Source organism: Copadichromis virginalis, linkage group LG8 (assembly GCF_057382275.1).
Source record: "Copadichromis virginalis isolate Kocher_CV1m ecotype Utaka linkage group LG8, C_Virginalis_male_GT1.1, whole genome shotgun sequence".
Lineage (NCBI taxonomy): Eukaryota > Metazoa > Chordata > Actinopteri > Cichliformes > Cichlidae > Copadichromis > Copadichromis virginalis.
Window position 1 is genome coordinate 3,173,099 of NC_140625.1, and position 20,867 is coordinate 3,193,965.

A 20,867-nucleotide genomic window follows, 5' to 3' on the forward strand; every position below is an offset into this window, starting at 1 on the left:
GAGTGAAGGCAAAAGGACCAACAGGTGCTCAGCATCTCTGGGAACTCCAAGACTTTTGGAAAACCATTTCTGGTGACGACCTCATGAAGCTCAGAGAGAGAGTGCCAAGAGTGTGCAAAGCAGTAATCAAAGCAAAGGGTCGATATTTTAAAGTATCTGAAATATAAAACATGTAAATATTCATAAAAATAATGAAAAACTATTAAATGAGAAGATGTCATTTCAGTCCGTGGTGCACCAAAATAATTTTCCTTAATACAGCTATAATTGTGCTAACTTTTGTGAATGTGTTTGTTTTTGCAGTAAACTGGATGAGGATAATCTCTACATGGCCTACGCAGACATCATGGCTAAGGTATCTGTTATCTGAGTACCAACACTTTTGAATTGAGACTCACATAGCTGGCTTAGCATAGACGGTGAAAAAAACCGGTTATTGTTCTGTGTGCTGTTTATGTCATAGACCAGGGCTGATGCTTTTGGGCTGATGGATTACTTGCAGGGTGCTGTACTGCCTAATCAAATCACTTATTGCAACTGGCACCTCCCCTACCTTCAGTGTAGAATAGTTTAGTGTGGCCTGAAAAGCTAAGAGAGGAAAAAGAAATGGAAAAACAGATGCACCAAACTGTGGCAAATTAACCAAATGTTAGCAGCTGCACTGTTAACAGTAGCACTAGCAGTTACTAGTCCAGAAGACTAGTTACTAGTCTTCTGGATGGTAGAGTTGTTGTTGGTTTAGGATACTGTTAATATATCACTGCTTAGGGATTGCAGTCCGAATTGGGTCTGCTGGGTATATTTCTTCAGACACTTTATGCTGTCAAGGCCGGGAGACCAGTACGTGGGAGTGAGCATAAGTGCAGACACAATACAGAGCGGAAATAAGATTTCACAAGTTTTATTGAAATCACAGAATAAACTATGGTGAGACATGAATACGTGGCAGGGGTTGCTCTGGAGGTGGGTAGCCGTCTGAGTGTTGAATGAGTGAGTTGGGTTCCAACCTTGCATTCTAGTAATCCAGAGGAAGCAGCAGGCAGGAGGACAGGCAGGTGAGAGCAGTGAGTAATTTAAGTCGAGAGAAGCAAGTTGCAGAATGAAGCTGGGATTTGACTGTGGAGACCAGCGTCCAGATGAAGGAGTAAGGTGGTGACTTGACGAGATTGCTAAAGGCACAAAAGAGATCAAGTACTTGGCATGAACAAAGAAACGAAGGGGTGAAGAACTGATGGCAACACTGGTTTTAAATACTGTCTTGCTGAATGCCACAGATGGAAAACACGTGGAGGTGTAGGTGTTGAACCAGGACTCCACCCCAAAAGGCAGATGCAGAGCGCAAGGCCAGGACAGAAAACCACTGAACACTCACCTGGATCATGACATATATAAACACAAAGATTGGTGTCTTTAGCTTTAGGACCAACCAGGTTCCCCAAAATAAAAAAAAAACCTCTTTGTGGTGAACACCTACACATCGAATAAAAAATTAAAGCATGTGAGACTCAATCATGCACACTTTGCCTGGCAAAGATTCTTTTTATATTGTTTATTTTACGTTACTTAACATGCCAGGCATTGTCAGGCACCAGGAGGAACCCAGGATCCAATGCATCACCATAGGGTCTGACAATGAGTCCAACGATTTCATCCCATTACTTAATGGGAGTCAGGGTGCCATTACCTAGTCTGTTAGAGGTTTGTGCGTCTGTCCATGGATATGCCTCCCCCAGACCAGTCATACTGAACGATGTTACAGGCGGCATAATGTTCTCCACAGCTTCTCTAGACCCTTTCACATCTGTCACATGTGCTCAGGGTGAACCTGCTATCATCTGTGAAAAGGATAGGGCACCAGTGGTGGACCATTCTGGTATTCTACGGCAAATGCCAGACAGGCTCTACAGTGCTGGGCAGTCAGCAGAGGGTTGACAAGAGGAAGCTATGTCCCCAGGCCACCATCATAAAGTCGTTTGTTGATTGTTGATCAGAGACATTCATGTCAGTGGCCTCTCAATTTACCGGTCGATCTACCCTCACCTATAGTCACGAGCTGTGGGTAGTGACCGAAAGAACGAGATTGTGAATACAAGCGGCAGAAATGAGCTTCCTCCGAAGGGTGGCTGGCCTCTCCCTTAGAGATAGGGTGAGAAGTTCAGCCATTCGGGAGGGGCTCAGAGTAGAGCCGCTGCTCCTCCACATCGAAAGGAGCCAGTTGAGGTGGTTCGGGAATCTGACAAGGATGCCTCCTGGGCGCCTCCTGCGTGAGGTGTTCCGGGCATGTCCCAGCGGGAGGAGGCCCCGGGGCAGACCCAGGACACGCTGGAGAGATTATATCTCTCGGCTGGCCTGGGAACGCCTTGGTGTTTCCAGGGACAAGCTGGAGGAGGTGGCTGGGGAGAGGGAGGTCTGGGCTTCTCTGCTTAGGCTGCTGCCCCTGGATAATTGGAAGAAAATGGATGGATGGATGGATGGATGGTCCTGCTGCAGGTCATTTTGTAGAACTCTGGCAAGTTTCATCCTGTTCATCTTTGCACAAAGCAGCAGATACCGGCCCTCCCCATCATTCGTAACATCTGGTTTAAAAAAACAAAGATGGTGACACCGAAAACACTAAGTTTGATGCCTCAGTGCTTTGGAACTTCCCGTCGCTGATGTGGCTATATCTATCCTAAGTAAACAGTCTGTAGTTTGTATGCTTTTTTTTTCACCTTTCTCCCTTCCTTCAGAGTTGCCATGATGAAGAGGATGACGATGGAGAAGTGAAGAGTTTTGAAGTAGGTGATCAGTCGGTCTTGAATCTTCCACTAGTCTCTAGTTTTTAGCAGTTTCATTTTTAGATGGTCTGCAATGATATGCGTCACCTTTCTAACAAAGGAAAAAGAGATGGAGAAGCAGAAGCTGTTGTATCAGCAGGCTCGGCTGCACGACCGTGGCGCTGCTGAGATGGTGCTCCAAACCATCAGTGCTAGTAAAGGTAAGTCTTGGCTATCACCCCCTACTCTTTACTGTAACTCGGTGGTGGCAAATATATTACGGCCCTTGTGATAGAACCAGGCTGTCCAATCCCTATGCCTGCTTACTCATTGATGTGTTAAAAGTAATTTGTTCTGGATATGACTGTTTGGGAGCCTTCTCGATTTTTCAGTTGATTTTTTTCTGTACTTCTCACATTATAACAATATGTGAACTGTAACCGATAATAATCAGGATGTGTTAATACCTCTCTGACATTCTGGTTTAAAAATATGCTGTGCAAAAAAATATTAGTAAAATAATAAAAGTTTCAATTGTTCTTTGTTATAAACAAATTTAAAAAGCTAACAAATGCTAGTGAGTCATTTCGAGTGGGTGTTCCTCTCCTCCAGGTGAGATGGGTCCCATGGTGGCATCTACTCTGAAACTGGGCATAGCTATTCTCAATGGTGGGAACTCAACCGTACAGCAGGTAATGCTTCGCTACTTCACTGTTATTTATATTGACTGCTGGATTATAGCTATATTATCTATTTTCAAATGTTATTTATACAAAGCATACTCAAAGTAACTGGTACAAGTGTGAAATATAATGCATCTATTCCACTGAAATTTAAAATTTTTCTCATAGATTTTTACCTCTCAGTTGTAAAAGGTTTTGTCATCACCCTGGGTGGACAGGCGACGTGGACACCTACGTTTGTGAATGAACTTGAGAACGATGCAACATAGAATTTTGAAATTGACACCATGGGTGTATCTATTAAAGATATCAGATGAGTTCAAATCTCAGTAACCTTGGCTTCAAGGTCAAGGTTCGGAGGTCAAATTTTATGAAAATCTTGAGAATGCAGCGCAAAAGGGCTGAAATTGATACTATGGTGTACTGCAACACACCTTTGTGTTATGTTGCCCAGTAAGACACACAGTGTTTTAAGATGCACTGGTCTTTATTTACAATTTAGCCTTACCGGGTTGTTATCACCAGATTTCTTACTGAAGGTGCCTCCTCATGCGCAGCCATCTGCTCTCAGTTCCTGTTCCTCCTCTAGGTCCTGGCACTGCTCCCTGAACCCACTGCACCACCCCTCCCCCCGCAGCTGAGGCACAGTCCACGGCCCACCACACAGCCCTACAAATTCCCCTGGAGAGAAAATCAGCCCTGAGTATGTGGGCCCTGGCCTGTGGATCACCTTGAACTTATAAGGCTGGCAAGCCAGATATGACTGGGTGATCTAGGCATTGACATCTTTCATGTGGTGGAGCCACTGCAGTGGGGCACGATCTGAACAGGGAGGTAATAACGAAGAGAGTCCACCACCCGCTGGATCGCCAGGCACTGCCATGCTCTACCTGGTTTCTTGTTCTGAGAGTTTCCAACTGATGTAGACAGCGTGATGGTCAACCCCTCTTACTTGCTGGGATGAAACAGCCCCCAGCCCTCTGCTCAACGTGTCAGTCTGCAGAACACAAGGGAAGAAAAAGTCTTCATTACCTTACACTGTCTGGCACTGCTCCGTCCACTGGACAAGATCTGGTTCACCCTTTTAGGGGAGATCAGTCAAGGGACTGGTGACCTCCGCAAATGTTGAGATGAACCAACAATAGTAACCAGCCAGCCCCAGCAACCACTTCACCTCCTTTTTGGCCCCGAGATGCGGGCAGCTTGCAGTGGTTGTGGTTTTCTCCATTTGAGAATGCAACTGCCTGCCTCCCAGGTGGTACCCCAGATACTGTACCTCCCTCTGTCCAACCGCACACTTCTTCATGTTGGCCTTGTGCCCTGCCTGCCTCAGGAACTCCAGGGCTGCAGGCCACCTGCTGCATATGATTCGATGTCACCATGGATGGTCCATGGATCCATGGATGATCATCCAGCTAGGCAGTGGCGTATGCAGCATGTGGACACAGCATCCTGTCTGTGAAGTGCTGGAAAGTGGCTGGGGCTCTAAACAAGCCAATGGAAGTGTGACCATTTGGAACAATCTGTATGGACTGGAGAAGGCCAGTTTTTTGTCCAGAGACAAGTCTGCCAGTAGCTCTTGATTAAATCCAGCATAATGATAAAACGAGCAGTACCTAACCAATCCATAAGCTTGTACCTGAGGCATGGGGTAAGCGTCAAACTGTGACACCTCCTTCACCTTGTGGTAGTCCACGCAGAACAATATAGACCCAGCTTTCTACACCACAAAAACTATGGGGCTACACCAGATGTTTTGTGACTCTTCTATCACCCCTATCTCCAGGATAACAGCCAATTCTTTCTGAGTAATTTGTCTTTTCTGCTTAGGCAATCTATAAGGGTGTGAATGCACTGAAACCCCAATGCACATTTCAAAATGGTACTCTGTGAGAGTGGTGTGACCATGCAGGGGAGAGCCTGCAACCCTGTCCGACTGCACCTTTTCATAGTCAACATCCCACACTCACTCTGTGACCAATAGTTCTTGCCGCTTGGCAAGTAATTTTGAGATGGATAAAGGGAGCAACACAAGTACTTTAACTCCCAGTGAAAATTGTCTCAGCCAAGCTCCCCAATTGTACAGGTGAATGGCCTGTATTTGTATAGCGCTTTACTAGTCCCTAAAAAAATGAGAGTCTAGCCTGCAATCTCTATTTTGCTCATCCTAATGAATACACTTAAAAATTATAGACTTTCCAGTCTAGTTCAACCGCTCTACCAACCCGTCATTCTGAGGGTGATGAATGCTTGGCCAAACATATTTGATGGACAGTAATTAAACAGTTCTTTTAGTGTACAAGACATGAAGCCCTGGTCAATCAGTGTCTCTTCCAGGATGCCACTACGGGTCAGAGGGCCCGGTGGCGCCAGTGTCCGGCAGCCTCGCCTCTGTCAGTGCGCCCCAGGGCAGCTGTGGCTACAATGTAGCTTGCCATCGCCAGTGTGTGAATGTGTGTGTGAATGGGTGAATGACTGAATGTAGTGTGAAGCGCTTTGGGGTCCTTAGGGACTAGAAAAGCGCTATACAAATGCAGGCCATTTACCATTTACTTCAGAATATCTGTTGCATAATCCACCAAAAGTAATACAAAGTGATACCCTCATGCACTATGGTGAAATGGCCAGATGAGATCCATGCCAGTGCACTTAAATGGACCCTCCATTAGTGGTAATGAGTACAACATCCTGGGCTGGATGCACACCACAGGCGCACATCCCTTCAAATGCCAAAAAAAAAAAAAAAAACAGGCCATGATTTGTTCCCTTTTTTTATTGCATGTGGCCAGTAATTGGGTTATAATGAGCTGCCTGTAAGATATTTCTTAATGGCTTTTCTGCACCATCAACTGGGTGTGCCTGCGTGGAGCCCGAGTCCACCATAGCCCGGTCTGTACCCACTTGGCACCTTACTAGAGTACTGTATACTCCTGGACCAGAGGAAGTCGCTGGAGGGCCAGTGACATGGAACACTCGCCCCATCTCCATCAAGCGGGCACTCCCAGTGGACATGTCCCAGCCGCAACTCCAGCACTCTTGCCCCAACAAATGTGCTGCTCTCGTTGAGGGACGCAAGAGAACCCACACAGGGAGAAGCGTCATTACATGTTGGTGCCATTAAATGTTGGTGCCATTAAATGTTGGTGCCATTAAATGTTGGCAGCCAGTGCACTACAGCTGCTGGCTACAGTGGGACCTCGCGGGGTTTCCTTCTCCGGGCCCGGACAAGCCAACTTGCTACCAGCTCCTGCGGCGCCAGGTGATCCTCAGCCAGTATCACATGAAAATGGACCCCGTTCCACTTTTTCCACTGTGAGCCACCTCGTGAACTTCTCCAATGTTAGCATATTCAGCAGCCTTTCCCCTTCATTGGGCCAGTCTGCAGGCACCTGGCCACCGCCTTATGGAGCCACCTGGCATAGGCAAATGGCCAATCCCTCAGCTCCATCCAGAACCAACAGGAGTGGTCTTAGGGTGGTGAAGCAGATCTAGGATCACTCAATGGACATCAGGAAAGTAAGTTTTTGCTACGACCAGAAGGCTAAGTGCTGCCATCTGGGCCTCCCTGATGATCTCCAACTCTGTTGGCCAGTCTCCCGTCGCACTGCCCTCTAAACCAACTGCACCACCCCTCCCCTGCAACTGAGCTACAGACTCCACCCTTCCACACAGATCTACTAAAAATCTCATACGAGTCTGAACCTCACTGACCTTGACCTGAAGGTCAAGGCTAGAGGTCAAGTTTTCTGAAAGTCTTGTGAATGTGATAATTGGAGAAGTAAGTCATCCAGGACTTTGACACTGATAACATAGGAGTAGTAAAAATCTCGGACAAGTTGGAATCTCAGTGTCCTTGACCTCAAAGTTAGAAGTCAGAGATCAGGTTTTTGGAAAACCTTGCGAATCCGATAACTTGAGAAGAAGGGGATGTACGATTTTGAAATACATACTGTAGGTGTATCTACTAGGAGGCTGAGGGGTACCACCACCAGTATTTTTATTTTAATGACAGATGTAGACTGTTTTTTGTCAAATCTGAGTAAACTCCAGTATCTTATTGTGCTTTCACTGTGTCATCTTTAACAGAAAATGTTAGATTATCTGAAGGACAAGAAGGACGTGGGCTTCTTTCAGAGTCTGGCTGGTCTCATGCAGTCATGCAGGTATAAATAAGATTTCCTATTTCAGGGCTGAAGCAAGTATTTGTTGTCATCATGTAGAGGGTCTAACTCTTTGTTGTGTTATATGAAAAAAAGAGAGATGTGATAAAAGTAGTTTTCCATGCACCAAGACATCTCCACTGTCTTGTATACTGCGTTATGCCATCTTGAGCAGTAGTGAAGATATGTAAGGATACTCTTTGTAAACTTAGATTCAGCTTTCACTACTGTCCATCTGGTCACCAAACCTACTGGCTTACAACTTTCACACCTGTCTACCACAGGATCAGTGACCTTCTGACTAATCGCATGCAGATGGTTAGATTAGGCCCCTGCTTCTCTTTCACTGTCACATTGAACACCAGCATTATTAAGCTGTGTGTTGAACCTCCTTTTACATCCTCTCTACCCTCTGCATCCCTATCAATTTTCCACACACCACAGCTAAGTTTGATGATGAGAAGACTGTAGTTGGCACATCTCAGAAGAAGATGTGACAGCCTTTGTAGATGAAGCCCCAGGATGGGATACAGAGAACAACCCTTAGCTCTACCAAAACCAAAGAACTCATGATAGATTACTGGAGGCACAACAAATATCATAACCCAATACACATTGATAGAGACTGTGTGGCAAAGGTTCCTGCCTTCGAGTTTCTTGGTATACAAGCTTCAGAAAATCACTCCTGGTCCAGAGACTGCACTTATCAAGGCACAGCAGAGATTACACTTCTTGAGAAACTCCCCCTTCATTGCCATTCTGCATCTCTGTAAGATGTGCTGACAGCTCAGTGGCAGACAGAAAATCCCTTCAGAGGATCTTAAAGTCTTCCCAGAAACTAGCTGTACTCTAAACTCGCTTCTTTGGGGAAACTTTCAGCTCTCACTGCCTTAGCAGAGAAGAAAACATGATTCCATTTTGCACATTACCTGTTGAAGTTACTGCACTTTGGCAGACGATTCAGGTCCCTGTAATCATGAACAAACAGATTTATGAACTGCTTCTGTTCCAGAACCATACTAGAACTGAACTCTGCCAAACACTTATCTTGACTGACTGCCCAGCAAAACAGTAGTTACCTTTGCATTACAAGTACATGCTTCACTCTACCGTAGTGCAGTAATTCCTATTGTATTAAATTCTAGTTATTGTGTTCTCTTGTACTGTTGTGTGTTATATTTCATATCATTATTTCTGTTATATTTGCCAGCACCTTCTGCAAATTTGGTTGTACTTTGTGCAATGTTATTAATCTGATCTAGCGGGCAACTTTGTGTGCTCAGCACTTTTGTTTTTCAGGAAATGGCGAACTGTACAAACTCTTTTAGCAGGGTTTAAATTATTATTGTTTATATGTTGAGGTTGTTGTCATTTTGGCTGCAAAAGTTTTACTTGGTTCTATTTGCTGACAGTATTCCTAGGAAGGTAGTAAAAGGCACAGTTGTAGCAGAGAAAAAAAAAAGCCACCAAACAACTCAAATAAACCAGATGTCAATTTAGGAAGAGTGTATGTCAGCCTGACTGAGCAAATGTACAGACCATACACACATAAAGGAGATGGACAATGGGGCATTCAAGACAACAATGAAATAAAAACATTGAAAACCACATGAGAGGCCAATATTCAACATAAACATGGAATAAAACTGCTGGTCAGAGACTTGCACATATAGGATAAATCCACGGAAAAGGAAAACACTCATCAAACAAGGGCAAGACAAAAACACGAATAGAGCAGAAATGCGATGGATGTAGTGATTCACACTATATTTGTCTTTGTTTTAGTGTTCTGGATCTAAATGCATTTGAGAGGCAAAATAAAGCAGAGGGACTGGGAATGGTGACAGAGGAAGGATCAGGTAAGATTCCCCATGTTTATACCTTTTGGGCTAATTTTGAAAAAATACAGAAACGAAAACCAAAATTTATGAAACATCTCTTTTTCCGGGATGGAGTTTGACGACCTTAACTTTCTACCTATTGAAAGCATAGAGAATGTTAATATTAAAATACTTAACTTATCTAGGTCTAGTTAAAGTATTTAATTAACCTAAAGATGGTCAGTTTAAAGCTGCTTTTAAAACAACACAATATTCTGAAATAACCTTCAACACTGTAGAAACATTAAGATTGTAGAGAGCCACCATTTATTTTTCACATTGTTCGTTATAATCAATAAAAAGGTTTTTTGTTGTTTTTTCCTGTGTAAATGAGGTGGTAATTCAGTGTTGCTGGTTTGCGTGCATTATCAAGTATGATTTTCTGATGAACAAGCGTGCTGATGATTTGTCTTGTACATCTCTTGTTTGTAAACATTACAAAGACTTTTCAAACCATAAAAATATGTCGCCACTCTTCCCAACTCCATGAAAAAAGTACAGTATTCCTCTTAGTTTGATTAGTAGTATAGTAGTCAACACATTAAAAATTATAATTTGATTATCTAAATATAAAAATGTATATTAGTGTTACTGACAGTGTATTATACAGTGTTTCACCTTGTACAGTGCTCCTATCCCTGAAGACTACATTAGGAAATGATAAGAAAGCTAGAAGTCATACCAAATGTTGACTTTCAAAATGATTAACACTGTACAAACTGTTTTTGCCTGTCTTTGTCCCTCAGGACTTTTACATAGTACTGTAAATGCATATCATTGATGACAAAAGCAAATAAAAAAGGTTCTGGTAGTATATTTTTATATATTTTAGGTTTTCTTTTAATACATATTTTTTTTATTCCACATGACGAAAAAAGCGCTCTTTTCCCTATATGTAATCTTTTCCTTTGTTTCTTACTTTCTTTCTTACTTTCTTTCTCTGTTTCTTTCTTCCCCCTGTTTTCCTGTTCTTATTTTGGTTTACTGCACTTTCTTTCCTCCCTCAGTCATCACTCATGAGCGTGGTAATTATGCCTTCTGCCATTTTCTTGTGTGTTGGTTGGCCTCTCTCGCTCTCTCTCTCACACATACACACACACACATGCACGCACGCACACACACATGTTGTGTCAGTTCTGTCCAGGTCCTGAGTGTGGACCTCTAAGGATGTCCTCAACCTGCTCAGTGCTTGAAGCAACTTTTTTTGCTTCAACTATTCTAGAGGTAGCCAGTTATTACCAAAGTCTTCTTGGTGCTTTTTATAATACCTCTGGGTCTGTAACTGATCTTTGTAGAAGATCTGTATTGAAGATACATAAATATTACTCCCCTTGTAATTTTAAGGTAAAATGTATCTTGTCATTCTTTTTAACAATAAGCAAACTCATTATGATACTTTGATGAAGAGTTTTAGAATTAAAAAAATAAATAAATACATTTTAAAAGAAAAGAAAATCAAGACAAGGCGGAAGTCTTGTCTTGATTTTGTGGTGGAATCACAGTCTTCCTGCCACAACCTGCTGATCTATGGCTCCCCCTCATGATTTGTACAGTGTCTGGCACATTGTGAAAATTAGAAAATGACTAGTAGTCCCCCCAGCACAGCACACCTCCATCTGCCACCCACACCCCCGAATCTTACAGTTAAACTTATGTCAGCTGATTGTTGTGTCTCAGTACTGGAGATTGTATTGTGCTGGTTGTTAATTGTTGTGAATTGTACAACTCCCCTCTGTGTTCTCAGCCACAGTTTCTGTCTGTTTCTGGCATTCAGGGCTGCAATGAATAGATTGAATATGTCTAACCAGATACCAAATAAAATTGTAGACTAGACCTCTATTAAAGTTGCACACTTTAAGATTTTGGTCTGCAGCTTTCCAGTTTGGGTTTTAAACATTAACATTCACCAGGTCACCCAGCAATTAGGGATAGGGTTAATTTCATTTTAGTCATGTGGTAAACAAACCTTTCAATTCTCTTACTTGTTTTTTTCACCTCACAGTTCTGATATAATATTTTAAAAAGGTTACATGTATATAGTTGTTAAAAAGAAAGTACGCCCCCTTTGAATGCAAAGATCATAATTGTCTTTATCAGGTTCTAAAATGATTAAATGAACAACACATGGCATATTGAATGATGTCATTTATTTAACACACTTTAAGACAAAATGCAGAAGCAGTGTGTGATTATTGGATCTGCAATAACTGACAAGAAATATCCAGAAAAGTCCAGCCATGGCAATTCAATCAGAATGGATTCTGGACTTTGACTGGGCCATTGCAAAACCTTGATAGTTTTGTTTTTTAGCTGTTCTCTTGTAGATTTGCTAATGTACTTTACTCATTAACCCGTTGCATTGGCCCTGTTTGGGCTGTCGAACAGAAGGCCTCCCAAATATTTGACTCGAGAATGGTGGTATACAGAGGAGTTCATGTTGTCTGCAAGGTGCGCTGGTCCTGTGGCTGCCCCTTCACCACTGTGCCTATAGTAGTTGGTATGAAGCGTTTGTGTCGATATGTTGTTTGGTTTCGCCTGGTGTGCATTATGGACTGACATCTCCAGTTTGGCCTTGCATGCCTTAAAAACATTCGGCGTCATTTACAACAGTGTGTATTCAGAAATCAGTGATTCATGAATCTTTTGTGCCTGAATTTGTTTGTACTATATGAACATCCACTCCTTAAAAAATTGGCAACTATTTTGAGCGTTTCCCACTTGCGAATAGTCTCTGTCACCGCTGTTTCCACTGATGTTTTCTCTTTGGCACTGTGTTAATACAGATATGAAATCTCCCAACAAGCAAACTGCCAAAACTTCAGCTTTTGTAGTCATATTTGACAATGATCAGTTAATAAATTACACTGCCTTAGCAGCACCTGGCTGCTAATTACCCTTAATCCTAAAGATGCTCTTAGTTCTAACATAAATTTACTGTGGTGTATCACATCGTTGAAAAGCTGAGTTTGATTTCTCTAGCCAAAACCAGGCCTTACTACTGTCACACCTGTTTCCAATCAAGAAATCACATAAATAAGACCTCCCTGACAAAGTAGAGTACACCAAAAGATCCTCAAAACCAGATATCATGCTGCCATCCAAGGAAATTTAGGAACAGGTGACAAAAAAAGTAATTAAGATCTCTCAGTCTGGAAAAGGAAAAGCCATTTCTTAAACCTGTAGGACTTGAACGAACCACAGTGAGAGCCATTATCGACAGATAGCGAAAACAAGGAACAGTGGCAAACCTTCTCAGGAGTGACCAGCCGACCAAAGGTAACCCAAGACCGCAGCAACAACTCATCTAAGAGGTGACAAAGACCCCAGAACAACATCAGGCCTCATTTGCCTCAGTTTGTGTTCATGACTCCATCATAAGAAAGAGACTGGGCAAAAATGGCCTTCATGGCAGAGTTCCAAGACAAATCCACTGCTGGTAAAAGGAACATAAAGGCTTGTCTCAGTTTTGCCTGAAAACATCTTGATGATACCCAAGACCTTTGGGAAAATAGTCTGGGGACTGACTGATGAGACAAAAGTTTAACTTTTTAGAAGGTGTGTGTCCCGTTAGATCTGGTGTAAAAGTAACACAGCATTTCAGAAAAGAAAATCATACCAACAGTAAAATATGGTGATGGTAGTGTGATGTTCCAGGACTGTTTTGCTGCCTCAGGACGGAAGACTTGTGGTGTAAATGGAACCATGAATTCTGTTGTCTACCAAAACATCCTGAAGGAGAATGTCCGGACATATGTTTGTGTCCCCAAGCTGAAGTGCATTTGGGTTCTGCAGCATGACAATGATCCAAAATACACCAGCAAGTCCACCTCTTAATACTTACAAAGTGGCTTAATGAAAGTCCTGACCTGAATTCCACTGAGATGCTGTGGCTCATTGCCAGTTTGATAATCTGAAACATCTAAATGTGAAAAACGTATAAAAAATAGGAGCTCAAGAAGGGGGCAAACAGTTCTTCACACCACTGTATATCCGTGATCTCATTCTTATAGTCACTACCCGTAGCTCATGATCATAGGTGAGGGTAGGGATGTAGATCGACCAGTAAGTTCACAAAAGAAATGTAGACTGGCTGGGCAAACTCCCACTCACTCTGAAATATCCGTAGGAGGATGAAGAGCTGGTCCAGTGTTCCACGACCAGTACGAAAACAGCACTGTTCCTCCTGTATCCGAGGTTTGACTAATCAGAATCAGAATCAGAAAGGGTTTTATTGCCAAATGTTGAGCAGGTTTACAACATTAGGAAATTGCTGCGGTGCTTCAGTGCAAACATACTGTCATAAAAATATAAAAATAAGAATAAGAATTAAAAGTGCTAAGTGGATAGATATATACATGATATATACATGAGTGCAGGTGGTGATCAGTGCCAAACATGGAATGATGCAGTGAACACAGCGTAGGGTCATGTGTTAGTGGTGGGAACAGTCATACGGTTTAATTAATTAATTAATTAATTAATTAACTTTCCACCACACTAGACCTTCCCAGAGAGGCTGAGGAGTGTGATCCCCCTGTGGTTGAAGTACACACTCTAGCCCACCTTCTTAAAGCCCCCAGAGGCACATCTGCAGATTTCCATGCAATGCGTCAACCAGGACAACCCAGGGCCTTTAGGAATTTAGGATTCCTAACCACTTTGAGGCAGTCTTTTTCCATGGCCTCACTGAACTCCTCCCACACATAAGATTTTGCTTCATCTATCACCCGAGCACAAAAACAGCTGAAAGGTATGTGGCTCTGCTGGTACCTGTCAGCTGCTTCCAAAGTCCCTAAGGCTACACAAGCCCTGTAGGACTTCTTTAGCTTGATCGCTCCCTTCATCTCCAGCACCCACCATCTGGTTTGGGGATTACCATCATAACAGGTACCAACCACCTTGCCCCTTTCAGCATGCCCAACAATGGAGGTTGTTGAGCAACCTCCAACAACCTCCAGCAGCATTCCTTCGTCCCTCGGAAGGCTGGAGGTGAGAGTCGAAGATCTCATGAACCAGGGCTTCTGGCAGGTGTTTTCAGCACACCTTCACAATTCTGTCCAGCATCCTTCGCCGCCACCTGATTAAACCAACCGCCAGGTGATGATCAGTTGACAGCTGACACTGTCACAAAATCAATCACGGACTAGTGGACCTGATCATTGAAGTTTCCCAGTAGGACATCTCAGTCACCAGATGAAGCACCCCACCCAGTGACTCCAAGAAGGCTGGGTACTCTGAACTGTTGTTTGTGCTTATGCGCCAAACGACCAAACCCATTCCCTGACCTGAAGGCACAGTGAAACAACTTCCACCAGCCAAAACCACAATGTACAGGCACAATGTAAATAATGAAACAGTACGTCTTGTGTTGTTGTTCATCTTAAGATGGATTTCACTAATTTTAAGACCTGATAAGGTTTTTTTTTATGACCTAATTATGTAAAGCCTTCAAATTGAAAGGGGATGTACTTTCTTCTTCATGACTATACACACAGAGATACTCACACATTATATATGTATATATATGCACTGCTTAAAGTTAAAGGAACACTTTGAAAACATTGGATCCCAATGGGGTAAAAACCACGCTAGATATCTACTAATCTACTAATATGAACTGGGTAATGTGTTAGCAATGAAAGGACATTCATTGGAAATGAAACCAATGAAATCAGAGTGAAAAAATAATGTGCGCAGTTTAGTCCATTTTGCTGACATTTCCTTGCAGCAACTCAAACTTGGTAGTTTGTGTGGCCCCCACATGCTTGTATGTATGCCTAACAACATTAGCACATGTTCCTAATGAGATTAAGCACAGTGTCCTGGGGGATCTCCTCCCAGATCAAGACCAGGCCATCAGTGAGCTCCTGGGCCGTTGGAGGTGCAATCTAACAAGGTTGGATGGACTGAATGTAGTACATTTTACAAGTACCTGAGGTATACTGTTGGATTAGGTCTGGTGAACATAGGGGCCTGACTAGTCAGTGGTATCACGTCTTTCATCCTCCAGGAACAGCTTGCATACTCTCACCACATGAGGCCATTGTCATGCACCAGGACCCACTGAACGACCATAGCGTCTGACAGGGCCTGACTTCCAATAGGTATCATCCCGATACCTGTTGGCAGTCAGGGTGCTATAGAGATTGAAAATGTGACATCATTCAGGGGTAAAACCGCAAAGGATTCTGGGAACACGTGGCAAGCGGTACTAGCGCACGCAGGCTTTCAATTGAAATCAGTCACACAGCGATAAAAAGAAACACAAAAAATGTCAAGAAGCTGTTGTATTATTAACTGCAATAGCCGGTCGCATGACAGCCACGGGAAGCCGACGGGTAAAGAGATCGGTTGTTATCGGATTACGTCGTTGAAGAGAAATTGTTCGAGCCGTGTTTCCGAAGTAACAAATAGCCGACGGATGGCCTGGATTGCAGCCATTCGAAGACCAAATATAAGGTCCCAGAACACTCCAGCTCACATGTTAGTCTGCTCCAAGCATTTACACAAAGGTCAGTGTTTTGTAGTAGGTAATACGTCATTTTTCATAACATAACTGGTGATATAGGTTACAAGCAAGTCTGGCACTGAACAGAAATTGTCGCACTATGCTCTTTTGTTTTATTGTGCATAAATAGTGAATTGTCCTGACAGAATATTGCGTTTCGCTTCTGTTATTATGGTACAATGACAAAAACATATACTTTTATTCACAGGATAAAACAGTTGTTTTGTATCACTAATTGCCCAGTACGATTACAGCATACAATATTATTGTCACTGCTACATTTCTGTAATGCTACCAGAAATTATTTCCACTACTAATTAATTACCGTTGAGCTCAAAGGTCCTATTATTAAACGGTTAACGAATGTGTATTTATGAAGACGATTTGTGAGACTGGTAAACTTATGATACGTACGATGGTCTTTCGTTCTACACGGTGCATTTCAAGGTCCTGCACCCATCCGTCGGTAAACTGTACCTGGGCTTGTTGCAGTGACCGGAAGTTACTAAACTTCATGAGTGTATGCACTCACTCCAAGAACCATATAATTATAAATCTGAGCGTGGTGAAAGTTGGGCAGCACGCTAACGTCTTTTGTCCCTCTGTGTGCTCGTGAGGGTCTGACCCTTTCACACCTTTGATTTTTTCCTCGTATCTTTTCTTTGACTTTTCATCAAGTCTGTCTTTGTACGGACCGGCATTGTTCTCCTTCGTTTTGTACATACCTTTTTTGGGGGGGCAAAGAAAAAGCAAGAAGGTATTGGAACCGGAGAATGAACGTTTTGCGGTGATGCAAATGCTTGCGTTTGATGCATTGCTTTGATTGTTTTGCCACTAGTACCCGGCATGCGATGCGCGAAAGTCACGTGGTCTGTCAATCTCTATTGCCTATCCTGTTGGTCTGTGTGTTTGTCCATCAATATGCCTTCTCAGACTATCACTGACCCATCACTACACCATTCATGCTGATGTTACAGGCAGCATAACGTTCTCCACTGCGTCTCCAGACCCTTTCACGTCTGTCACACGTGTCAAGGTTAACTTAATCTCATCTGTGAAAAGCTGAAATGCTGAATGGTGTTACTGGCAGCATAACATATGATTGTTTGGCCGATAAGTTCACGCCAGTGACCATTTTGTAGGTCTGGCAGTGCTCAACGTGTTCCTACTGATGGGTTATGGTCCTTTTACAGTGCAGTCCTTCTAGAATAGCTCCCTATCTTCTGAAATCTCCTCCATGCTCTTGACTGTGCTAGGAGACACAGCAAATGTTCTGGAAATGGCATGTATTAATGTGCATCCTGAAGGATTTGAACTACTTGTCCCCTGTAGGGTCAGCTCTATAAGATAACACCAAAGCAGCTAAACTGATCAACAACACTCTCTGTTACTTAACTCACTATACCATATACCATATACCGTAGGTTAACTGCCTTGATGGTATCTTGATGGTATACTTGGATTAAAAAGTGTTCCTTTAATTTATATATAATGTGTGTGTATGTATGTATAAAATAAACTAATTAATTGCAGCCCTTCTCATTTCTAATCTTTGTACATTTCGCCCTCTTCAGTCTCCCTTCCTTTTCTTTTTCCTTTTGAATGTTGCACTTGAGACATGAAAGTGGCTGTTTTTGGCCATGCTGCTCCGCCAGTTTTGTGAAATCTGAACCATCTTTTCTTCCTTACCCTCTTTTTCTCTCCATTTACTGGCTGAGATGTGTTCTGTACTCACTGTATTTGTTCATTGTATGTTAACAAAACTTGAATAACCATGATCTTATAACTGATTTTTTTAGATTTTATGTTTGAACTTATTTTCACCCCAGTATTGTGTCTTAAGCTCATGGTTTGGTTGTATATCTTGTATGTGTGTCTATAAATTGTAACATTTTTAAAAGACTAGAAGTGCTTTCATTTTTATCTTTAGTCAGTTTTAAGCAAGCCTTTAACATACCTATGTTATTGCCTTTACACTACCAGTTGTTTAAGTTTCATTGTAAGGACATGAAAAGACAAAGAATTAGGGAACTGTTGGCTGTTATTTATACATTTGTGTTGATGCTGTTGATCTGTGATCTACTAACAATTTATATACAAAGGCACCACCAATTGATTTTATTGACAGCATTCTTCCAAGACCAGTGCAAATATGTGCGTGAGGGAGTAACAGTACACCAGTAGAAAGTGTAAGTGCAGGTTTTACATTTGTGCGTTTCTCTGAAAAAGTATAGTAAGTGAGATCAATGTGGGGAGGCTGGAGGAGAATCTATATTATTCATATAAAAGCATATACATATGTTAGAAATTTTTCTCTTCTTTTTTGTGGTCTTCAGGACTGAGACTCCAGACCATTTATAAATCTAACCCTAAGTCTTATGATTGAGCTATTTTATCCATCCAAGAATTTAATCCTGCCATTGTAGCGCAAGGTGATTATGTAGAAATCCATGGGGGAAAAAAACCTTGGCTCGCATGAGCTGTGCTCTCAGTAAACAATGTGGAATTGTTTGGCCAGAGAAGTTCACACCAGTAGCGTGCTGGGGGTCAATTTTTAGGTCTCTGGTAGTCCTCATCCTGTTCCTCCTTGCACAAAGGAAAATAGCCCAGTTTAAGTCCAGCTTATAGTTCTGTTTAGAATAAATTAATGTGTTAACGTGTGAACTATTGTTACCCATCTGCCGTAAAAGGCTACGGGGAGGGGCTATTGTCATCTCAACACAAAAATCTTGTGAATGCAATAAAGGCGGAAGTCGTTCTGAATTTGTAGTAAATGCATCTATGGTCTCACTTTGAAATCCTAGGTGAGTTCAAATCTCACTGACCTTAATGTCAAGGTAAAAGTCAGAGGTCGAGTTTTCTGAAAATCATTCAAGAGAAAGTCACCCAGGATATATATATATATATAAACACCCAGCACGCCCCTGCGGGCGGTTTATCCTTCAAGCTCGGGTCCTCTACCAGAGGCCTGGGAGCTTGAGGGTCCTGCAGTATCTTAGCTGTTCCCAGGACTGCGCTCTTCTGGACAGAGATCTCCGATGTTGTTCCCGGGATCTGCTGGAGCCACTCGCCTAGCTTGGGAGTCACCGCACCTAGTGCTCCGATTACCACGGGGACCACCGTTACCTTCACCCTCCACATCCTCTCGAGCTCTTCTCTGAGCCCTTGGTATTTCTCCAGCTTCTCGTGTTCCTTCTTCCTGATATTGCTGTCATTCGGAACCGCTACATCGATCACTACGGCCGTCTTCTTCTGTTTGTCTACCACCACTATGTCCGGTTGGTTAGCCACCACCATTTTGTCCGTCTGTATCTGGAAGTCCCACAGGATCTTAGCTCGGTCATTCTCCACCACCCTTGGGGGCATCTCCCATTTTGACCTTGGGACTTCCAGGTTATACTCGGCACAGATGTTCCTGTACACTATGCCGGCCACTTGGTTATGGCGTTCCATGTATGCCTTGCCTGCTAGCATCTTGCACCCTGCTGTTATGTGCTGGATTGTCTCTGGGGCATCTTTACACAGCCTGCACCTGGGGTCTTGCCTGGTGTGATAGACCCCAGCCTCTATGGATCTTGTGCTCAGAGCTTGTTCTTGTGCTGCCATGATTAGTGCCTCTGTGCTGTCTTTCAGTCCAGCTTTGTCCAGCCATTGGTAGGATTTCTGGATATCAGCCACCTCCTCTATCTGCCGGTGGTACATACAGTGCAGGGGCCTGTCCTTCCATGATGGTTCCTCGTCTCCCTCCTCTTTCTTGGGTTTCTGCTGCCTGAGGTATTCACTGAGCACTCGGTCAGTTGGGGCCATCTTCCCAATGTATTCTTGGATGTTCGTTGTCTCATCCCCGGCCCCCTTCCTTCCACTTAGCGTACAGCCTCAGGGTGCTGGACTTGGGGTGAAACCCTCCATGCATGGTAAGGAGCTTTCTTGTCTTTATGTCAGTGGCTTCTATCTCCTCCTTTGGCCAGCCTATTACCCCAGCAGGGTACCTGATCACGGGCAGGGCGTACGTGTTGATGGCCCGGATCTTGTTCTTACCGTTCAGCTGACTCCTCAGGACTTGCCTGACCCTCTGCAGGTACTTGGTGGTTGCAGCTTTTCTAGCGGCCTCTTCATGGTTCCCATTCGCCTGCGGGATCCCCAGGTACTTGTAACTGTCCTCTATGTCTGCAATGTTGCCTTCTGGTAGTTCAATCCCCTCAGTTCTGACTACCTTCCCTCTCTTTGTTACCATCCGACTACACTTCTCCAGTCCGAACGACATTCCAGTGTCATTGCTGTATAGCCTGGTAGTGTGGATCAGTGAATCGATGTCTCGTTCACTCTTGGCATACAGCTTGATGTCATCCATGTACAGGAGGTGGCTGACAACTGCTCCATTCCGTAGTCGGTATCCGTAGCCAGTCTTGTTAATGATCTCACTGAGGGGGTTCAGGCCTATGCAGAACAGCAGTGGGGACAGAGCATCTCCTTGGTAGATCCCGCACTTGATGGTGACTTGTGCTATGGGCTTGGAGTTGGCCTCTAGTGTTGTACGCCACATCCCCATTGAGTTCCTGATGAAGGCTCTTAGGGTCCCATTGATCTTGTACAATTCTAGGCATTCCAGTATCCAGCTGTGGGGCATTGAGTCATAGGCCTTCTTGTAATCAATCCAGGCAGTGCACAGGTTGGTCAGTCTGGTCTTGCAGTCTCTGCTGACTGTTCTGTCTACCAGTAGCTGGTGTTTTGCGCCTCTGGTATTCTTGCCAATTCCTTTCTGTGTCCCGCTCATGTATTGACCCATGTGCCTGTTCATCTTAGCCGATATGATGCCTGACAGGAGCTTCCATGTAGTACTGAGGCAGGTTATTGGTCGGTAGTTGGAGGGGACCGGTCCC

At 43.4% G+C, this 20,867-nt stretch overlaps 1 protein-coding gene across 5 annotated transcripts in view; it reads left to right on the plus strand.

Annotated features, from left to right (window-relative positions):
* The window catches only part of ryr2a (ryanodine receptor 2a (cardiac)), a 310,584-nt gene that overhangs the window by 238,397 nt on the left and 51,320 nt on the right, over positions 1–20,867 (plus strand). For 3 of the 5 annotated variants that reach the window (XM_085465413.1, XM_085465414.1, XM_085465415.1), the window contains exons 83-89: positions 304–355; positions 2,730–2,777; positions 2,878–2,977; positions 3,369–3,448; positions 7,526–7,602; positions 9,385–9,458; positions 10,487–10,504. In XM_085465413.1, the coding sequence (XP_085321539.1) occupies positions 304–355; positions 2,730–2,777; positions 2,878–2,977; positions 3,369–3,448; positions 7,526–7,602; positions 9,385–9,458; positions 10,487–10,504 (449 nt within the window). The remainder of the gene's footprint in view (positions 1–303; positions 356–2,729; positions 2,778–2,877; positions 2,978–3,368; positions 3,449–7,525; positions 7,603–9,384; positions 9,459–10,486; positions 10,505–20,867) is intronic. The other 2 variants (XM_085465416.1, XM_085465417.1) reach the window with 1 other exon arrangement.